At 52.9% G+C, this 19,640-nt stretch overlaps 2 protein-coding genes across 5 annotated transcripts in view; both read right to left on the bottom strand.

Moving 5' to 3' along the window:
- The window catches only part of POU2F3 (POU class 2 homeobox 3), a 40,697-nt gene extending 33,430 nt beyond the window's left edge, over positions 1–7,267 (bottom strand). The window contains exons 1-3 of one of the 4 annotated variants that reach the window (XM_062617627.1): positions 6,923–7,267; positions 2,993–3,046; positions 2,134–2,202 (exon numbers count right to left, since the gene is read on the bottom strand). In XM_062617627.1, coding sequence (XP_062473611.1) covers positions 2,134–2,202; positions 2,993–3,046; positions 6,923–7,208 — 409 coding nt within the window. In that variant the 5' untranslated portion in view covers positions 7,209–7,267. Of the gene's footprint in view, positions 1–2,133; positions 2,203–2,343; positions 2,449–2,992; positions 3,047–6,922 lie in introns of those variants that run through there. The other 3 variants (XM_062617626.1, XM_062617628.1, XM_062617629.1) reach the window with 3 other exon arrangements.
- A 3,957-nt stretch (positions 7,268–11,224) lies between these two features.
- Positions 11,225–19,321, bottom strand: OAF (out at first homolog). The gene is made up of 4 exons (XM_062617624.1): positions 19,070–19,321; positions 13,913–14,047; positions 13,258–13,438; positions 11,225–12,805 (listed from the first exon to the last, which is right to left on the bottom strand). The coding sequence occupies exons 1-4, from the start codon at positions 19,304–19,306 to the stop codon at positions 12,531–12,533; spliced, it is 828 nt and encodes a 275-aa protein (XP_062473608.1). The 5' UTR covers positions 19,307–19,321; the 3' UTR covers positions 11,225–12,530.
- Between the last annotated feature and the right edge of the window lie 319 nt (positions 19,322–19,640).

Below are 19,640 nucleotides of genomic sequence, written 5' to 3'. Positions count from 1 at the left end.
AAGAGGAGAGAAAAAAACGAAGCCTGACGATGATGCGCAGAGGCTTTAGGTAAAGCAGGAAGCCGACCCTCCGTGCGCTTGGCTGGTGGGGATTGCCAGTGGGGCTGATGTGCCAGGTTACAGCGCATCGACTGCTGAGCAAGAGCTTGTGGTCCTGCCCCGAGCATCCCGAGTTGCTGTGGGACAGGAGCGCTTGTGCTGGTTGCTAAAGACCCCTATAAGCAGCTCGTAACTGCCTGTAGAGTTTCTCATCATAGCCAAAGCTCTTGTGGTGATCTCCGGAGATCCCAAACGGATCAACCACTCACAGGCAAAGTAATTTAAGCAGGTTCCTTGTAGCAGTCCGCAGGGAAGTGTGGCTCTTGTGCAAATGAAGGCGATTGACTTGCTCTGATTTCCCTGCTTGATTTGAGGGCTCCTGGAGCAGAGCGAATGCTGCTGCAAACGTTTTTGTTATTTTAAAACAAATTGACTTCAACTTCTCTGCTTTCTTTTCTCGGTTACCACCCGAAAGAGGTGCTACAGCTAACACTAATGGCTCTCTGGGAAGCTTAAGCTGAAAAACACATTATCCAATCAACCAGGGTGCCAGCTTCTCACCTATTTAACACTATTGACTGCAACATCAGCAGCCAGAGTCTCCCACTGCATTGATGCGTCTCTCGAGGAAGCTTTCCCTAATCTTAACTCAGCTTTGCTATCCATTAATTCTGCATGCCAAGACGCAGGAAAGACATCAACTTCAGGATTTGTTTTAAAGAGCTCGGGATGTTGGGGACATATTTGTTGCTAAGTGGCTCGGAAACAGTCTCCTTCAAGAGACGGTTTGGAGTCATTGAAAGCCCTGAACAAAAGCTGACCGGACCAGAGTCAGTCAGAGCTCATGGCCGTGAATAGAACCAGGTCCCATCTCTACCTTAGATTATGTCAAATAACAGCTTAATAGCTAAGAGCACAGAGGGTTTCTAGTCCTCAGTGTAAGGTGTAAATAAAGGGGCAGTTTTAGCCTCATTAAAACATTCCTGGAGCTCCCTGCCTTTATCAGGGTCTCTTTATTTATAAGTAATCTCAAATGACAGAAGAGAAACAGTAAAAATCATTCCATGTTAATCTGCTGTTACACATCCACACCCCCCCCCCCAGGTTTAGGGCTCTTCATTACTCAAAGAACAATGATCCTTCTACATTATCTCTACCAGCTTTGGTGTTGAAGGTGTTTATTTCCAAGCCTATAATAAACCACAAGGTTTCTAATAATCTTAATTTCTTACACCAAGTGGGTGCTAAAAATACTTCTTACTGCTGTTTATTTGCCTAAAAAGGAATCTGACCATGAGCCTCTGTGAAATTATATTCCTGTAATTTCACAGATTACAGGTGGAGGCAGTCAGAAGTGATGCCAGAAAAGACAGAACTGATTTTCCTGGTGTGTATCACACCTTGTGGCAATGCAGAAGCTGGCTGGTAACCTGGCAGAAATCAGTGCTAACACCAGCACTATCATCTTCAAAGGATCACCCTGTTCCTCAGCTTTACATATGCAAGGAAAACTGGGGTTTCCAGCCTGGGAGCAGTGAGAGTCTGAGCAGCCATCGGGTGGGAGCAATGAAGATGAGAAACCCAATCATGCTTCAAGGTGAAGAGCAATAAATTTTTGCTGGAACTACCTGGCTGGATTTGAATATTCCCCAAATCCCTCCCATTTTTCTACATACATGTGGCCAAAAAAGGCTTAGTCCCCAGGGAGTTTTGTCTACAGAAGCATTCCTGATATGAACCCTGGGTAAGACGAAGAGGTGTTTGTGCCAAACAGAGTGGACCAAGACTATTTCAATAGCATTATTCCTTTGCCAAGCCATAAGCATATTTCCATGCTAAAATCACAGAGGACATTACTGAGGCACAAACTGATTCAGTGCTGCTACAGAAGGCTCTTGCATGCTGATCAAGATACAAACGCAATCCTAGCCCAGAGCACATTCTTGATCAACTCCCAGGCTGGTTGGAAGAGCTCAATGTACCAGCAACAGGAGTCAAGCAAAGCACAGGCAGAAACTTCCAGCACCCATGCCCCCCATTTCTTTGCTTTCCCCTCCCTCCTTGCTTGCTCCCCACATCCCAGACCCTCCTTACCTGGCTCCACCTGGTCAGGTTCATGCCGAGTATCTGTGGAATCTGCTGCATCACCGCTCATCTTGATCTCTGCAAAAGGAGGCACAACTGATTTTAATAACAGGTCACAGTCCCAGGCAACAGGCACATGTGGCTTCCACTAAACAGCACAAATGAATGTGTAATTATAATAAACCATCAGACTTTCAAATTTCTGATTCCTCAACATACAGTCACTAGAATATTCATCAGCTCCGAGGATGCACTTTCCCTCCTGTTGCTCTTCGTATCCCTCTCCCCCCTCCCCAATTTGCTGCTCTGCTCTCACTTCTTACATTCCTTCTTCTCCTTCTCCTCTTCTTCCACCTTCTTCTCCTGAACAAGGGATGAGGAGCCATTAAAGCACTGAGAACACTCTCAACCCCACAGACCTCTCCCCTAAGCTTTATATAGACTTCCCAAGCCAGCTGGTGTGGCTCCCAGGTTAATGCTGCGCTCACACCTGTGGAGGCAATGGATCCCTCTCAGCCTTCCCTTCTACATCCTTTCCTTGTCCCTCAAGATGGCTCAGCCAGGCCAGTGCTTGGTGCTCTATGAAGCACATGCATGGAGTACCGGTCTCAGAAAGATGCTCTAGGGAGGGTAGTGAAGTCTCTCTTCTCCTCTCCTCCTTTGCAAACCCAGCTTGTTTCCCTTGGTACGTTTGATCCCTATGTGCACAATATTTACCCTGCTTTCTCCCACATACCTGTGCTCACAGCCCTCGCAAAGCACCAAGAAGCTGCCTCGCTCCAAAGCGCTGTCCCCAGCCCAGGAGCAAGAAGAGTGCTCCTGCATGCTTCCCCCCATCCTTATCAGTGCCAATAGGTTTGTCATTTACCCTTGAAGTGATGGCCGCCACCACACCCGGGGCCACTTTCTCCTTCGGGGACAGCTGAAAGAAAAGGTGGGAATAGTCAACTTCACACTAGCTTGCTCATCCCCTCTTTAAGAGTCAAAGTCCACACCAGGGAGAGAAGGAAGAATACCTATTCAAATTGAGAGGGACAGGACACCCCCCTCACCTCTCCTACCCTTCCCATGGGGATTTTAACTCTTTCCCGGCTATCTGGGGAATAAAACCCCCAAAAGATAACATTTTGGTCTGAAGAGCTAACTGATTTGCATGTGCTTCCTGCAGCCAGTCCCTGCCACAGAGCTCACCCCATTTGCATCGGGTAATAACAACACTGTGGAAGCGGGACCGGTGTTTGCTGTGGTTTTGCCGGGGTAGAAAAGGCAGGTGGAAGCCTTCTTAAAGGCATCATGCAAACCTTTTCCTCTTTCCTAGAGATGCTTGTCTGATTTCCTAGCAGCCAAAAGGGTGGGGAGAATCCTATAGGTTTTTATACCTATTTCCCTCTATTACTCACACTAAAGCAGGCAGGCCTTTCTGTTTTGTTTGCTCAGGTTTTCCTTTCCCCTAATCAAACTTCCCAGTGTACCAATAGCTCCTTTTTCGGCCAAAATGGAAAAAGTTTTGCTTTGGTTGAAGTTTGAAAGTTTTTATTCAGCAAATGAAGAAAGGAAAAGACAAGATCTTATACCAGGGACCAAATGCAGAAACACTCACATACTGAACAAGCTTCTTTTCCTGCATTGAGGAGCAAGGTGGAAAAGGAGAGAGAAGCGACTTGTGGGATTTTCCTCCTCCTCCCCCCCCTTCAAATAAACCCTCTGCAATTAAGACATGAAAATTTAGTGGGGCTTCTAAGCATTTCTACTGCAGGAAGAGTAATTATCATCAGCTATAAACATCTTCTGGTCTTGTCATACTGCCAAGGGACCCTAACTTAGGCAATCTACAAAGCGCAAAGTTATACTTGGTGCCAAAGAGTATCTTAAAAGAGAAAGCTTGATTCTCATAAAATAGAGGAAGAGAAATCTTGAGCCAGGCAGAAGTTCAGTGCCTGCTTTAGTGAGAAAGAACCAAACCAAGATATGCTCTGATTCTCCCATATGTAGAGCAGAAGTTTATTTTCACACATATTCCTCCTAGGTACACAAGTTATTGCAGTTTAAATACCATGGGGAAGACAAATAACGACAGCAAGCAAAAGAAAACCCTTTTGATCAGAGCCTGATCTCAGTGGTGTGGGGCTGGCCACCTTTTGTACGCCTATGGACAGCAGTGAAGGCATCACCTTCCAAGGGATCCTTAAGAACAAGAAGCAGGCATACAGAAGAACCACTTTCCAATACAAGTGTAGCCAATATATGGGCAACACCTTATTTATTGACACCCAGTATATATATCTCATATATACACCCAACATATACAGTCCTCTACTATAAACAAGGACAGAGTGATGCACCTGGATTTGACTGTTCCTTCCATCTTGCCTCAAGACAAGAGACAGGCTGTGAGCCTTTGAGCCCACCCGAATGCAGGCTCCTTCCATGCAGCTTTGCAGGGCTGGCAACAAGCAGGGAATAAGCAGGCTTAGGAAAAAAATCTCTGGGAAAAATAAAGCAACTTAGGCCTGCCTAAGTCCTAACCACAGAGCTATTAGGAGCCGCCACTGCGGCCTGGGCCATATTAAAAATGTGCTGCTCTACCTCAGCTAGCAAACATACCTGGAGTAGGGGTAGTCTGGTTTGTTCACCCAGACCAGTGCAGACACTTCTCTGGGGATGGATCTGCATCTCTATTTTTGCTGAAACAAACGCTGTCAGCAAATAAAGCTTTCCCAAGCCCTAGGAATATCCTAGTGGTTGTTCAGACACGGGCACTAGGGTAAACCAGCCTGATGACTTTAAAAGGGAAAAAGCAAGCTGCTGGTGGTGGGAGCTCAGCTTGGCTTCAGACCTGAAGCTGATTTGAATTTTCTGTGCTTTAAATGCCCAAGCCCCTCTGGAGGTGAAGTACCCAAATGCCTGGGGAGGAGGTGGTGGTAATGCTGCTGCAAGGAAACCTTCTGAGCAGGAAGCAGGGCATGCAACGCCCAAGCAGCCCACCTTCACCATGCACATTGTGTCTTCACAGGCAGGGAAGAAGCAGCACCTCTGCAAGCTCTTGCTGCTTAGGGACTCCAGGACTGAGCATGGCAGTTGCCTTTGCAGAAGGGTGAAGAAACACACACACACACACACACACACCATCAGTGCTAGGGTCTGGCACATGAATTTGGGCCCAACCTGGTGTCCCTCCATGCAAAAACACCGCTTAAAACTGATGCCCGTCTGGAAGGCAGCAGGGTGGGATGATGTGGGAGAATGGAAGATCAGCACGCACCCGGCTCTGCGCAGCTCCCGGCCAAATCCACCCTGGGAGTGATGCCACTGGCTTTGACAGCGGGCACAGTATCGATCTGGGGAATCTTCTCATGAAGAAAGAGTCGCCCACAAGCCAAGCAGATGGGTGGATAGGAGCCTGCGGGGGATGCGTCCCCGAGAGACAGCACACACAAGCACACCCAGCGCAGGTGCTCAGACTAGTCGGGCTCACACGCCGAGCCAAGACCACGAGCCTCACTCCTCCCGCAGCCTCTGCTCATGGCCGGCATTGGGGCTCCCCTGCTGCCTTCCCCATGGCTGGCACAGAGAGCCTGCCTGCACAGTGGGGTGCTGGTCGCCTCGGAGGGGCTGCTGGTACCCCAGAGCCAGGGGGAGGTTGCAACGCACCCATGGAGCAGGGGCTTTGGCCATCTCTGCAGGCTGACACATTGTTAAGTGACGGCATTTCTGCAGCATCTCCCTTGCCCTGCAGGCCTGTCCACGAGCCCACCTTCAGGCAGAGCCTGTTGAGGGGCTGCAAGCATTGAGCATGGACCCCTGGGTCTCCCCTTCGCAGCAGGACCACCAAATACCCGAGTTTCACTGCAGCGTGCCAATAGGTACACAAAAGGAACGAGACTGATGGAGGTATCCACCCTCTCCCTTCCAAACCTGGGGACAACACGCAGTGTTTTGTGCTGCACAAAGCACTGGACATAGGTCAGTAGCAGGGTACATGGCTCCCAACACCCCACTGCCTGCCCCTGCCGCAGAAGGGGCTGTCAGTATCTGGCCTTCATTGCTTCCACTGCTCTGCTTCTGCCCCAGCATCATCCTCAGCCCTGGTATACCCGGAGATGCAGTCGTTCCCCTCGAGCACAGGGGCTTGAGCTGGGGCAGAAGTTAAGCTCACTCACTCTGTTTCTGCTCAGTCTCCAAAGGATTTGGCAGTGATTGCTCTGGTTCCCCAGCTGATTGTATAGGGGAGGTCTGCTCACAGGAGATGTGAGGCTACCCAAGCCGTATCTCCAGATCAGACCCCCTAGAAGGAGTCTGTCCTCCTGAGTATCCCTGTTCATTCGTTCCTCACTCAGCCCAGTCTCCGACAGCTCCCTCCTCATTCATTTCTCCCTCCTTTTCCCTCTTTGTCATTAACTTTTCCCCTTCCAACCCATGTCCTATCTCACTCTCATTCACACACACACACCCTCTCACTCCTCCCAGCTTTATCCCACAGGTCAGGCACTACACGCTCACTTTCCAGGTACCCGAGAGACTTCTGCGCTCTGCTCCCTGACCCACGTTAGGGCTGGCAGCGTGAGCGATGCGCCCACATCGTGGGCATGGCTTGGCAGCCCCCTAAGTAGGATCAGGGCAGCATCCATCCCCAGGTGGGAATGCGGGCACTTAGCCTGGCACTCCAGCGGGAGAGAAGAGGAGGGAAAGGAAGGGAGGGGAGGTCACAGGAATCACAGCAGCCCCATTTCCTGCCCAAGCCCACGGTCTCAGCCACACGGCGAGCTCCAAGCCCGCTCCTTCCTCAAGTGCTCTTTACCTGCGTGCACGGACTCCAGGTTCACCATCCTGCTGGCGGAGGGAAATCCGCGGTGCGCCCAGCCTCCTGCCGTCAGCCCCAGGTTGCCAGGGGCTGCCAGTTTGCCCTCCCTCCTCTGCCACCCGCTGCCTCTCAAACCGGGCGTGGGTCCGCTCCCGAAGGGACCTAGAGCTCCATTGCCTGTTGCCATGCAGGGCCAGGTGAGCATGCGGCTCCACGCCACGCCTCGCCCCACCTCCGGCTCCCTCGGGTGCCCTGACACCCAGCAGCCTGGCGCCTGGCCCATGCAAAAGCTCCCATTTGCATATTAGTAACTCGGGAATAGATGAGTCCCTGCAGCGCTACCAGGGCGTGGGGTGGGGTGGGAAGGAGGGGAGGGAGGAAGGAAGGTGGTTTTGCCCGCCCTCAGCTGCACAGATACACCCCGCAGCACCTGCCTGCTGGGCTGCGAGCGAGGGGCTGCGTCCCAGCTGTGCCCTCGTGGATAAGCTTTGAGCTCTGCCCTTTGCAATGCATGGGTAAGAGAGGCCGAGGCATCCGGCCAGGATGGGCAGCACCCGCAAGGGAAGGTGTGCACGCTGTGGGAACAGTCCCCGTCCCCCCCCCCAGTAAGCAGAATGTGGCCACTGATAAACCCCAGGGTCTGCTCACAGTGAACCTGTGTGGCTGAGTCTTTGCATCCCCTAAGTCTGGGCTGAACCTGAATGATGCTGTGTGAAACAAGCAGCACGAAGAGGAAAGGTGAGAGCAGGCAGGTAACCTGACTTGGCTAAAGACACGTGGCAGGGTTAGGATCAGCACATGGAGACTCCCCTTTCCTGCTTTGTGCTCCGTGTGGTACATCAGTATCCTTAGAGTATAGGAGAGTAGCAGCCTCTTCCTTCTCCTCCTGCTCCATGCTGTTTAAGCTGCAGTATTTAAGAGACTTCCAGGGAAGCCAGGGGGGAAAATCCCCTAACGTTGGCTTCTTCTGGAGAAAGCCACCAGGGGCCAGACCCACATCCTATGCTCAGTGCTGGGATGGTGACCAGCAGTCACCCTGCCTAACCCAGGCACCGTCCCTGCTGTGCGCTACCTTGATGCTCCCAAATCTTCCCAGGGGTAGCAGGACGCCTGCATTAAACACCTGAGCTCCGGCGCTGCTGAAAGCGTTAACACGCTCCATCGGTAGCTGCCAGGTACAAGCTATCACACATTCATCTCTCCCCGGCTAATTCACGTTCCAGGGCTCTCGGCTTTCCCACATACTGCTCTCCCTCCCTGGAAAGACAGGTTTCTCCGAAGAGATGGGTGGGTGGGTGGGCGGGCAGGCTCTCCAGCCTCACCTCCAACCCAGTGTGACCCAGTTATGGGGCTGGAGTGCCTGCCCTCGGCTTGCCTGGTCAGACAGGACATCCTCAGGAGAGGGCAATGTGCCGTGTGGAAAGGGTGGCTGTGTTAAACAGAGCTCTAACGAGGAAAAGGTGGAGGGGAGGTGAAGGAAAGCAGGGAGGAAGGGAAGTTCTCAGGTCAGGCTAACATTTGCAGGACAGGGCGCAGGGCTGCTTCAGTGCTGCTCCAGGAAGCACAAAGGTGACACGGGGTGGTTTGTTATAAGCTGCCGGAAGGGCTGGACTCCTGCCACCAATCCCCAGCCTGTGGTGGAGCCCCAGCCATTCAGGCCCTGATCCTCGGGGCCTTCCTGGGCCTATTTTCTAGTGTTTTCAGCATGCCCCCCACGTCTGGGTTTTCCCCATCTCCAAGGCTGACGCGATCAAGTGTCTTCACTGCGTCAACCACGGATTTGCTGGTGGCTTCCAGCCAGCTTGAAGGGCTTCTAGGGCACAAGAGAAAGGCTTTGGAAAGGCTGGCGACCACGAGAGCTCTCTCCTTCCCCCCTGCATCAGAGCACCTTTTGTACACCGAAGGGGAGTTACACTTTACTCCCATCTTTTCTCTCTGCTCCATAGTGTTTTTCCCTTGCTCCCGAGCGGAGCAGCCTGTCCCGGAGCCCCAGGATGTCTGGTGCTGCCCGGTGGCACTTTAAGCCGGACAGGAGTCCGGGTACCCTCCGGGTGGGGATGCTCTGCCAGGGCCGCAGTGCCCTCTCCTGGCCCCGCGGGGGGCAGCCAGGTACGAGCGGAACCTTCCGTCCCCTCGCTGTAGCTGCTGCGATCTGGTTCTGCTCACTTTTACCTTATGGTCAGTGAAACAATCAGTATTTAATCGCTTTTCACCACAAAAGCTGCGGGAGAAAAGCCCTTCACCTGCGTACTCTTGGCTTCAGTGACATGCTATGCAGGCAAGAGAGAATTCATCATCCTTATCAAGCTACTCAAAACACCTCTGCTACCCAGAGAAAAAAAAAACAAACAGAGGATGGATCACAACATCCTCATTTCTGCTGTGGAAATAGGACCACCTTCTCCAGGCAAAGGCAGATTTGCTTTTCCCTGAGATGGTCACTCCCAGATGCCAGCGGATGCACTGCTTCTTTTACTTTGCCATGGCCATCAATGACTCATCTACCCTCTCATCCTCACCGTCTGTATGCTCCTGCTCTCCTGCTGCCAGTGTTTATTCCCCTCCTGGAGGAAGATAAGCTCTGCAGACAGCACTTGATTTATGGGGTATGGCCTTTGGACAGGCCCTGGAAACGTGAACTGCAGAAAGACGTTACAAAATCCCCCACTTTCTCCCTAGCAGCAAGGATTTATACCAGCTCTCCCGGCCAACTGCGCCTTCTCTCCGTGCCAGGAAGATCTCCTGTCTCTGCTCGCAACAGCTGCTTTTCCAGGGTGTTATTTAAGCGCATCCAAAAGGGGGATTTCTCTTTGTAAGGGCACACGCAGTGCAGCGCGGTTCTCTTACAGCAAAGCAGGGGAGATAGGGAGACCTTGCAGCGCTGTGACTCGGGGCATGGACCACACGCACCCCTGCACCGGGGCGCTGCGGACCCGGCTCTGCCCGCCCTGGCCCGGGTAAGGCTCCGCCGGCAGCGCGCACCGCAGCGCCGCGCTCCGCCAGCGCCCACTTGTGGCGGACGGGAAAACTGCACCCCCGGGCTCCCTATCCCAGGCAGCGCTCCCCATCGACTCTCAGCACTGCCCATCGTTAGTTGGAGCTCATGTCCTTCACTTACCGGCTACTCCCAGAGCCCCCACGACACAGCATTGGCTTCTGCTGCACGAAAAAGCTCGAAACACCCTGCAACCTGCACTGCTGAATATGGGTCGAGCTCATAAAAGGCTCCTCCATCACCCCACAGAGCTGAGGTGATGGTCTGGTTCTGCTGTGCACCATGCTGCTTGACCAGGGTGTGCTGGAATACTTCAGCTCGGTGCTGCTAAAATAACTAAGGAAGGACTGAGGTGTTTCTACAGTCCAGGCTCCCCAGAGCCTTACTGCTATAAAATAAGCATATCCAAGCTCGCCAGGATATGACCCAATGCTCCCAGAGGGAGCTCGTATCCCCTCCCAGCAGCCCTGCACAGGAGGCAACAGCGGAAATGGGCTCCACAGGGCTCCCAGGGGAAAGGCGCACAGCCACCCTGCAATCCTCTCCCATTCCGACTGCAGCCCATCTGCCCCCACAGCTGGATTTAACTCCAGAAAGCAGGGACAAAGTCCCATGATGTCCCGCTGCAGCAGGACAGAGGCAGCAGAGAACATACCCTGTAAATGCTGGCCGTGAAAGTGATAAAGAAGCTACTTCAGCTTCCCCAGAAATCACAGTAAGGGGATCGGCTGCCTTGGTGGCTCAAGCAGAGAAGGGCTGAGGTTGCAGCAGGGCTTGTCCATCTCTGCATTCACCACACTAGGGGGAATCAGCACTCCACGTTTCACTGGCCCAGAACTGCCGCCCTCATCTCCCCTCAGCTATAGCTGCAGAGGAATAGACAGAGAATACTTTATGGAGCCTGCAGGACCCAGGCAAGCCTCCAGCCACCTCTGCATCATAGCCCCTCATGGGACCCCCTCCCACATCACTTGGAGAGAAGAGCAGGCACCACAATGGGTGACCCGAGGACCTGCTTCTACTGCTGGTCTTTTACTTACCAGAGTTTGGGCTCAAAGCTGCATCAGTTGCTTGAGGTGAGTCAAAGCTGTCTCCCTTCTGTGGGGCTGACCCAGCAGGAGGCTCCCCCCAATCCATGAGGCTTGAGACTGACCCATAAGGGAACTACTCTTGACCAAGAGCCCAAGCAACTGGAGCCCACACAGATTACAATGCACAGAGAAACTTTTACTACAGGGATCCTATTAAAAAAAAAAAATCAGTTTATTTAACCTTACAAACGATAAATAATTTGTTTTAAAAAAAAATCATTTCAAGTGTATTTTACTTCATGTTGCAATATTAAAATACCTTTCCCTTCTCCCCCGTTAAGTGATCAATACAAAAATAATTGTGACCAAATCTTTTCATCAAAAATGTCTGTGTTTTAGGCAAAAAGGCACATTGTGAAGGCTTTTCACCCGGAGGTACAGGGGAACACAAGGACCCCAACAGCCTCCTTCCCCCCCACCATGCTTGTTCTAACTGGAATGGAAGGGGATACAGGAGCCAGGCAGCACTTCTGCAGTGCTTTTCGCCTGATGCCCTGTGGGTATATACCAGGGCCAAGGTCAGCTTCGGTGTCACCCCTGCTCTATGCATAAGGGAAACCAAGGCACAGCAAAGCAGTACAATTACCTAAGAGCTTCTTGTGAATAGCTGGCAGAATAGGACATGAAACTGGACGCAGGTTTAGAATGCTGCCTTCTTCAAAACAACAGCGTGAACCCACCTGGGACCATCCTCCCGCCCCCCTTGCAACCACAGCGTTGTGATGGTAGCCACAAGTCTCTCTAGATGCTTCTCTCTCAGTGGGAGAGTCGCAAGACCAACACAAAAAGTTGGGCCTTCACTAGTCTACAAAGGGATTAATTAAAGCCCTAATTACTAGCCCTTTAGGGCCAAATGTCATCGCTGGGATGTATCCCTCCCATTACATCTTCTAGCCACGGGAAGGATTTAACAGCCAGTCGGGCACTAGGAAAAGCTACAGGCAGGCTCTTGCTTTGGGTAGGCTTCGTACCTTCCTTGTTCAGGGTATGTGGTCCCTTGGATCAGCTGTTTTCCCATTGGGAAACGCTGCTGTGTCACCAGGAGATGGTGAAGGGGCTTCTTCGGTGTCAGAGATGTTTGACAACCCAGGTCATCGAGACCATTTGTCTCCCTGCCCTGACCACTCATCAGGATGCTTGAAGCTGGTAACTGATCAGAGCTGCTCCCTTTCACATCGGCTAACTGCAGAGCAGGACAACACACACCCCTCCCAGTGCTTCACCCTAGAAACCTGCATCTCCTGCTTCTTCCAGGGAGCAGCATCTCCCAGCAGCTGGCAGGAGAGCATCAACACAGTGAGCTGAGCCCGCTTGTCACAGTATGAGGCAGCATCAGGTGGGGAGGGATTCACAGAGGGCCAGAAGGAAAGGCACACATACAGAGCTCTCCTGGTACAAGGCACCACTGTGAACTGTATTCCTTCTTTGGAGCAGCCAGCTCCAGGAGGCCCTTAGCATCACAAATGGTGGCTAAGGAGGGCAGATGAGCTGCCCCTTGGGAAGATCTGGCCTGGCTCTGCTAGGTCTCCTCATCCCAGAGACACAGCTGCTTCTGTGGCACATAGTAATCAAAGGTGTAGCCCTTCTGGCAGCTGCGGATGCCACATTTGTAAGAGGAAACCTTGCCCCCAGCATCACGACTCTTGCAGTACTTGAGCATGCATGGGTACCACTCGATGCTCAGCGTGTAGCTGCAAATGCAGGGCTTCCAGCGGTCTGCGCACAGCTTGCAGCGCTGCAGGTCAGGGAGATCTGACGTCTGGGGCAGGACCTCGAACATGGAGCCATCCACCCCTGCAGGAGAAAGCAGAGAGACATTGGTCAGGGCACTGCCAGAAGGTGGGAGCCACCAAAGCCAGCGCTGCTCCGTCTGTGCCGCAGAATAGAATGAGGTTATACAAGGGCTGCTTGGACACGAGGCTGAAGAGAAACCATGGGAGAACAAAGGGCCCTGGGGAAAGAAAGCCAAAAGATACACAAAATGCACTAAGAACATATTTCCTTTGGGTGGTGGACCAGGTGAAAGGTTACCTTGAAGATACCTGCCTAACTAGGTTCACTAGGAGAGCACCACCAAAACAAGTCAGACACACTAACATAAAGACTACTGCGATGGGACGTGCAAGTGATGTACACGCCTTATCCACTGTTAGAGTTAGAAAGAAGCCAAAGTGATCTGTGCTGATCACCAGAAACCTGGCAGGATTGATCCCAGCAGAGAGCCAATGAAACCGAAGGAAACTCACCTTTCTCCAGCCAAAATTTGACATCTTCTTCTCGGGTGTAAATCGCTTCTTTGGCTTCCGCACAGACATTGTGGATGTGAGAGCTCAGCTGGGCCCCCTTGCTGAAGTTGACAGCTACGTCCATGCTGAGATGCTCCAGGCCACGCACCTCCTCAGCCTGCCGCACTGTCCTGGGATTCTTCTGCAGAGGATAAAACAAGGAAACTCGAATCTTGGCTGCAACAATTATTCCTTACAGCATGTTGTGATTTCATGCCAACACAAGATGGGCAAATGGATGTTGCTCTGCAAATGCACCGGCATCTTATCTGGATGGAAGGCACTTAAGCTTCTGTTGAAGCTGAAACTTATGCTAGTTTCTCTCTGCTTTGATTTGTTTCTCAGTGAATCAGTACTTACTTCACTGGGCAGTGTGGGGCAGAGATTTTCATGCACCTATCCTTCGATGCAGACTAGGCTGAACTAAATCATGCCTCCTTCTAGTACATTAGTAGAACAGAATCAATACTGTTGGCAAACTTAGTTTAATACAGAGTCTCTCAAGCAGGAGGAGTGGTCAAAGGTAGGTCTAATAGCCAAACAGTCAGGCAGCTGCCTGGGAAGGGTACCCAGAAACCCTGGATGCACTGGGATATGGAGCTGGGGTGCCTCTTACCTGCCGCAGCTTTGCCATAGACTCGCTGGGGATGATCTCGTTGCGGTGAAGCCGTGTGACGAAGCAGAGTGCTTGGAACTGGCTCTGGCCCCTCTCCAGCTCCCCTAGGATTAAGGCACGGAAGATCTTCACCTCCTGATAAAGAGATAAATAACGGGACTGAGAATCACAGCTCTTTGGCATCACCGGGGTGAACCGAGAAGTCAGGGTCAAAGAGAAAGGCTCCAGCCCAAAGAGCAAAGTCAAAGGGCTCATACTTCTGCTACCTGAACACAGGGGTGTAGCTCCCAGGTTCAATCCCACCCAAAAGCCTGCAGCAGAAATAATCGGTGCCTATAAGGAAGGAAGGGTTTTCGCAATCCCACTGTGGCAAGGACAAACCGCTGCCAGGTCTCATCCCACAAACAACAGCTGGGGGTTTCTGTCCTTTACCAAGAAGGGAGGCAAACCTCCAAGGAGGCTCGTTTTGTTAAACAAATATGAAATAGCGATTATCTCCATGTAGTACTTAGGGCAAGCAGACCCAAAATTGCTCTGCAGCCTTCCCTCGTTTGTCCCGGCACAGTCCAGGCAGTGATAAGCTCCCTCCCAAGTTGGTTCAGGTCCCAAAGTGCCACTTACAGTACACAGAAGGATTCAGTAACATTTCAGTGATGAACTCAGACACAGGTTTTAATTATTTAAGTGTTTCTGAATACATATAGGAAAAAAAATGTGCAAAAATCACTGCTGGATACGCTCATCGGTAGGGGATGGAAGGATGCTTCTTCCTGCATTTCCAGTCCTGCTGTCCCACTCCATGACACCTAAAGCAAGCCCTGCTTCACCCTTATGTTGCAAAGCCTTGTTTGGCTTTCCTTAGCTTCCCGGCTCTCCCTGCCCTGACTGTGCAACCTCAGGTGAAGCAAGACCCAAAGCCTGTCACATCCAAACCACGTCCCGCTTCTCACACGGAAAGAGCCACCGAGTTTTTCCTGCTCAGAGAGGGCACCATTCCCTCCCCACCAGCACGAGCGGGGTGAACCAGTGCCAAGGCAACAAACGACACCTTTAATTCTGGGTCTCTGCAAAACTTCCCAGCAGGGAACAAGCCCCAGCAGAACATTGCCTTTGCAATGCGGGGACTCTCCGGATGAGCTCATCATGGGGGCGATGAGAGTCCTTGGCCCTGACCCGCGCTCATGTGGCGGGTACAGTTACAGCTATTGTGCAGCTTCGGATGACACACGCTTGGTGCGAGGGAGAACAACCAGTTCTGCAGCCCTGCTCTAAGCATGGCACTGGAGGTAACCGCAGCCTTGGCCTTCACAGCGAGCAGAGAGCAGCTCCTCTTTCCTTAGAGCAGAAAGGAAATCAGCGCGCAGCTCAAGCTGCCTGCACCCACCAAAGGCACTTCCTGCAAAGACCAGCCTGCATGGGGGAGCAGGGAACTCATTGAACTCCTTACCTCCTTTCCCTCCAGACAGTCACCTGGGGTGCGAGAACAATTCAACCTCCATTTCTAGTCCATTATCCAGTAGAGACTTACAAGCTTGTGTGGTCTAGATCTGAGCCCAGCATCTCGACTTCATGTTGAGTGGAGCAAACCAGTTCCCAGGGAAATAAATCATTTCAATGCCTTCCTCCCCGCAACCCATTCTGCTTTCCTGCCAAATTTCCCTCCCCAAGGACATCAGTGCTGCTGTGGGACCACTTTAGGCTTTGTTGTTGCATGCCTGCTCTGACTGGGGGATACACGCAAAGGGGATGTGCTGCTCGGGGCACCGGGTAGCACTGGCACTCCTGGGCCAATTCCTTGCCAGGTCAGCAGCGTTTGCTGTGGTCAGGGCCCTGCTGCACTGCCCCAGGGGAGCAGTTAGAGCTGGCCAGAATGTCCTTGTGCTTGTACAACACAGAGAATGTGTTACTGCATCCACGCTGGGGGCGGACAGCCAGCTGAGTTGCCCTGAACGGGTAGGGGTCACGGTTTTAACCCTTAGAACTGACTAGAATGAAGAAACTTGGCTGTTTTGCCTCCTATATCACAGTGTGTACAAAGGTGAATTAAGGATGTGCTGGGAGGGGGGGGGAACCCACATTTTCAGGAGCAATAAGGTTTGACCCTGATTCTTACAAGAACTGAGCAGCTGGAAACCCTCACGTTGCTCTGAGATGCTTGGAAAAACATCCTCTAGTTAAGCATCCTCACGCTCAGCACCCACAGCCTGAGTGATGACTACAGGTAACTGTCAGAGGCCACTTATAACCCTCTTTTATACTTGTGGTATCCCTACAGAAGAGAGCCTGCTTTCCAAAGCACACAGATACAATCTTTGGACAGATGCTTTCCTGTTTCATCTGTCATTTAGCACCTAACATGACAGAACCCCCAGGCATAAAGAAGTTCTCAAAACAGCCCCCACCAGAATATCACATAACAGCAGCTTTCTTAACAAGGAAACTGAAAGGACTGGCAGCACAAGTGTTAAAATACCATTACCCATGCTTGCTCCCTTGTGTTTCCAACACAACTTTTCCAGCCATCAAGAGCAGAAAGAAAGGTTTCTATATCTCTGTGCTGACCTTGGACTATAACCACCCACTTAGTTCGCAGGCCACTGCAGAACAACTGGCAAGATCATGCTATTCAACTTAGACGCAACATTTAGGGGTGCTGTCTCCCTCACTCGAAAGCATTTCATGCCTGACAACACTACACAGGAAGAGAAGAAGCGCTTTCATCACATTCACTATGAGAAATGAAGTGATCTTCACCACTGCACTGCCCAGTTTGGGCTCCCACTGACCGCACTAGAGGACAAAACTGGGGTGCTCTGAGGACACGAACCCTTCAGGTTCAGCTCTGGAACAGAGCCAGGGGTAGAAGAGCAATTAAAATCCCAGCCTCTGTGGGAGACTCAGCCACCGCTCAAGTCCCACCCAGCTCCCACCACTGTCAGAGCAGAGCAATGTGCTGTGATCTCATTCAAAGCCCTTTCTTCTCCGGTCTGGCAGCAACTCCTTGCCAGCAGAGGAGAAGGGAAGGTCTGCCTTTGGACTAACCCCCTGCAGTTCTAAGCCAGAGAAGTGGAAAAATCATTTGTGCAAAACCCCAGCATCCTGGCCGCAGCATGACCACACAATCAAGCTTGGGAAAGCCAGATCAACAACCCCAGCTGCTTTTACCCAGGCTAAGAGCCTCAAGACCTTCTCTCTGGAGAGCAGCACTTGTGTAATCTTAGAGGGATGAGCACCAGAGCAGGGAAATGCCTGCGTGCAGCCAGAACAGGTCAGCAGGGGAAGCCTGGCCAGGCAGCTGCCTGCTCACATCGTTACTCACTGCACCACAAACTCATCTCCTCAGTCCTTTATGGGTTTTCTAGCTTTTTCCAGCTACTTTCCAGCAAAGCCAATGAACAGAGACAACCGGAACACAGTCGCTCTAAAACTGAGCATTAGCAGTGGACTCCTGCGAGCCTGATGCTTGCCAAGCCTTCCAGCGACCATCTCCTGTGTCCTGCCAGCAGGAGCTGAGGGGATGCATGGAGCTAAGGATTTAACACACTCAAGTCAAGAGATGTTCAGAGAAGCAGCATCTAGAATCAGCTCAACTATAATAAGAATGAGAGTGAGATAAGAGCCAACATACACTCTGTTGGGTCTGTAGATGAGACTTGAGAGCAAGCTCCCCTCAAGAAGAGCTCAAGGAAGTGAAATGATCAGCAGCTCAGGACACCAGAAGTCCCTCTGTCACATCCCACTGATCCCAGAGGCCCTACTTAGAGGAACTGTAATGAGTTTGAATTTCCCTTGGCCAAGAATACACTACAGTATGCAGGTTTTGCCTTAAAAGCCCTTCCTCCCTCCCTGAGCTTCCCTGATGTGCCATGTCTTGCCTTTTTTCAACAGGAATCATGGGACTGCTTTCCTGCATGTGTGCTGCAGTACACAGAGCACTGCCATCACCTCCAAAATCACCATGGCTTTTGCTAGCATCTCACAAAGAGGAGGGCTCGCCCCTGCATCCTCCACTTGGAAGAGGACCATCCAAGAGGCTTGCAAGGAGACTGGGACCAAAGAGTGTAGCTGGAAGCAGAAGAGGCACCAGAACCATCCCTGGCAAAAGGCTCCAAGGTTCACAACAGGTAGGGACACAACGCCTTCCCATCTCATGGCTTTGAGCTTCCTCCTGCTGCAAGCCAAAGTCCACGGAGCAAACACTTTGAATTGAGGGTTGGAGCAAGGTAACACCTCTGTGTCACCGGACATCCCTACCACCCACATGGGGGCAAACAGCTCTTCCCTAAGCAATATAAAGCTTGATGCACCCAGCCAGGCTTGGTGTGCTCTGAAGCATGCCAGGCTGGCCCAGAAGCTACCATTTACTGCTGAGAAGAATGGGATCTTGGGCTTCAGCTCAGCAGGTATCACTTCCCTGCAGGGAAGCCATCTCTTGCATGCTGGGCCAGAATGAAAGGTTCCCTTATGGGGGGGGCTGTTGTCAGTCCCACAGACTGCTCTCAGTCAAGCATCTCCCACACCACAAACACACACGTGCACCCAAAGGCAGTGGGAGTCCCCTTAAGGAACTAACTGTATCCCACGCACATCGTGGAGAGAGATGTCCTGGAGATAGATCAGAGCATCAAAACCCCATCCAGAAGGGTCTCCCCACCGCAGAGACTCCCTGCCCAGGGTATAGGTGTAACAGCAGCCTGCTTAAAAGGCTTGGAGCTAAACATGCATGAACTGCTCTGCAGAGATTGCAAAGAAAGACCCCAAACAGTGCTGGATGGACTTTTCCTTGCACAAGCAAAGGGACCCTCCATCCCTCAGCCAGGGTCTTCCCAGGCTCCAAGTCAGTCCCAGCTCCGAAGGGACCTCGTGTACCGCTATCACCATCGCTCACTGCACAGAAAGCACACACTCTGCGGAGCCCCGACCCGATCCTCTTGCCGACCCCCGAGGTGCGATGCGCCAGCATTCCCACACCGCAGCCTTTGATCTCCTCGGGGAACCACCGTGGGAGACGGGACCGGCGGACAGCGCTGCGGGTTTACCCCACCGCATCCCTCCTCGGGGCTGGGGGACCACGGATGGAGGCAGGCTCCCCGCGCACACATCCTCCTCGGGGAACCCTGCTCGCCGGGGATGCGGGGCCGGGCGCCCGAGCCCTACCTGTCTGAAGTCGGCGGTGAGGGTGACGAGGGCGCCGTCAGCCGTGCGCAGCTCCAGGCTGATGCAGTCGGAGCCGCTGTCGGCCTGCAGGCTCTCCTCCGTCACCTGCCCGCCGGGCAGCCGCACCCGCACCCGCAGCTCAGCCCTCGCCGCGGGGCCGGGCGCGCCGGGCAGCGGGGCCAGCGCCAGCCACAGCAGCGCGGGCAGCGCCGGCAGCCGGTGCCGCGGGCCGCGCATCCCCGCCCGCCCCGTCGGGGCACGGAGCCGGGGCCGGCCGCTGCGGGCTCACGGCAGCGCCGGCATGGGGCGGGCGGCGGCGTGCGAAGGAGCCCCGCCGCGGCCCCGGCCCCAGCCCCAGCCCCAGCCCCAGCCCCGGCCCCGCTGGGGTGGCTCTGCGCGGAGACCGCTCGCCCTTTTCATTCAAGCCCTCGGCGGGCTCTTCCCTCGCCCCCCGCCCGTCACTTCCTTCCCCAGGCCCAGGGACCTGCCCCACCGAGGCAGCGCGCCGCCCCGCCGTTAAAGGGCCAGCGCCGGCCCACGGCTGCGCCCGGACGGGGAAGGGAGAGCGGGC

The sequence above is a fragment of the Pezoporus occidentalis genome, unplaced genomic scaffold, assembly GCF_034315485.1.
Source record: "Pezoporus occidentalis ecotype Australia unplaced genomic scaffold, CSIRO_AGI_Poc_V1 ctg199, whole genome shotgun sequence".
Lineage (NCBI taxonomy): Eukaryota > Metazoa > Chordata > Aves > Psittaciformes > Psittacidae > Pezoporus > Pezoporus occidentalis.
The sequence above is the reverse complement of the archived record's forward strand: the minus strand, read 5'-3'. Positions and strand labels throughout refer to the sequence as shown.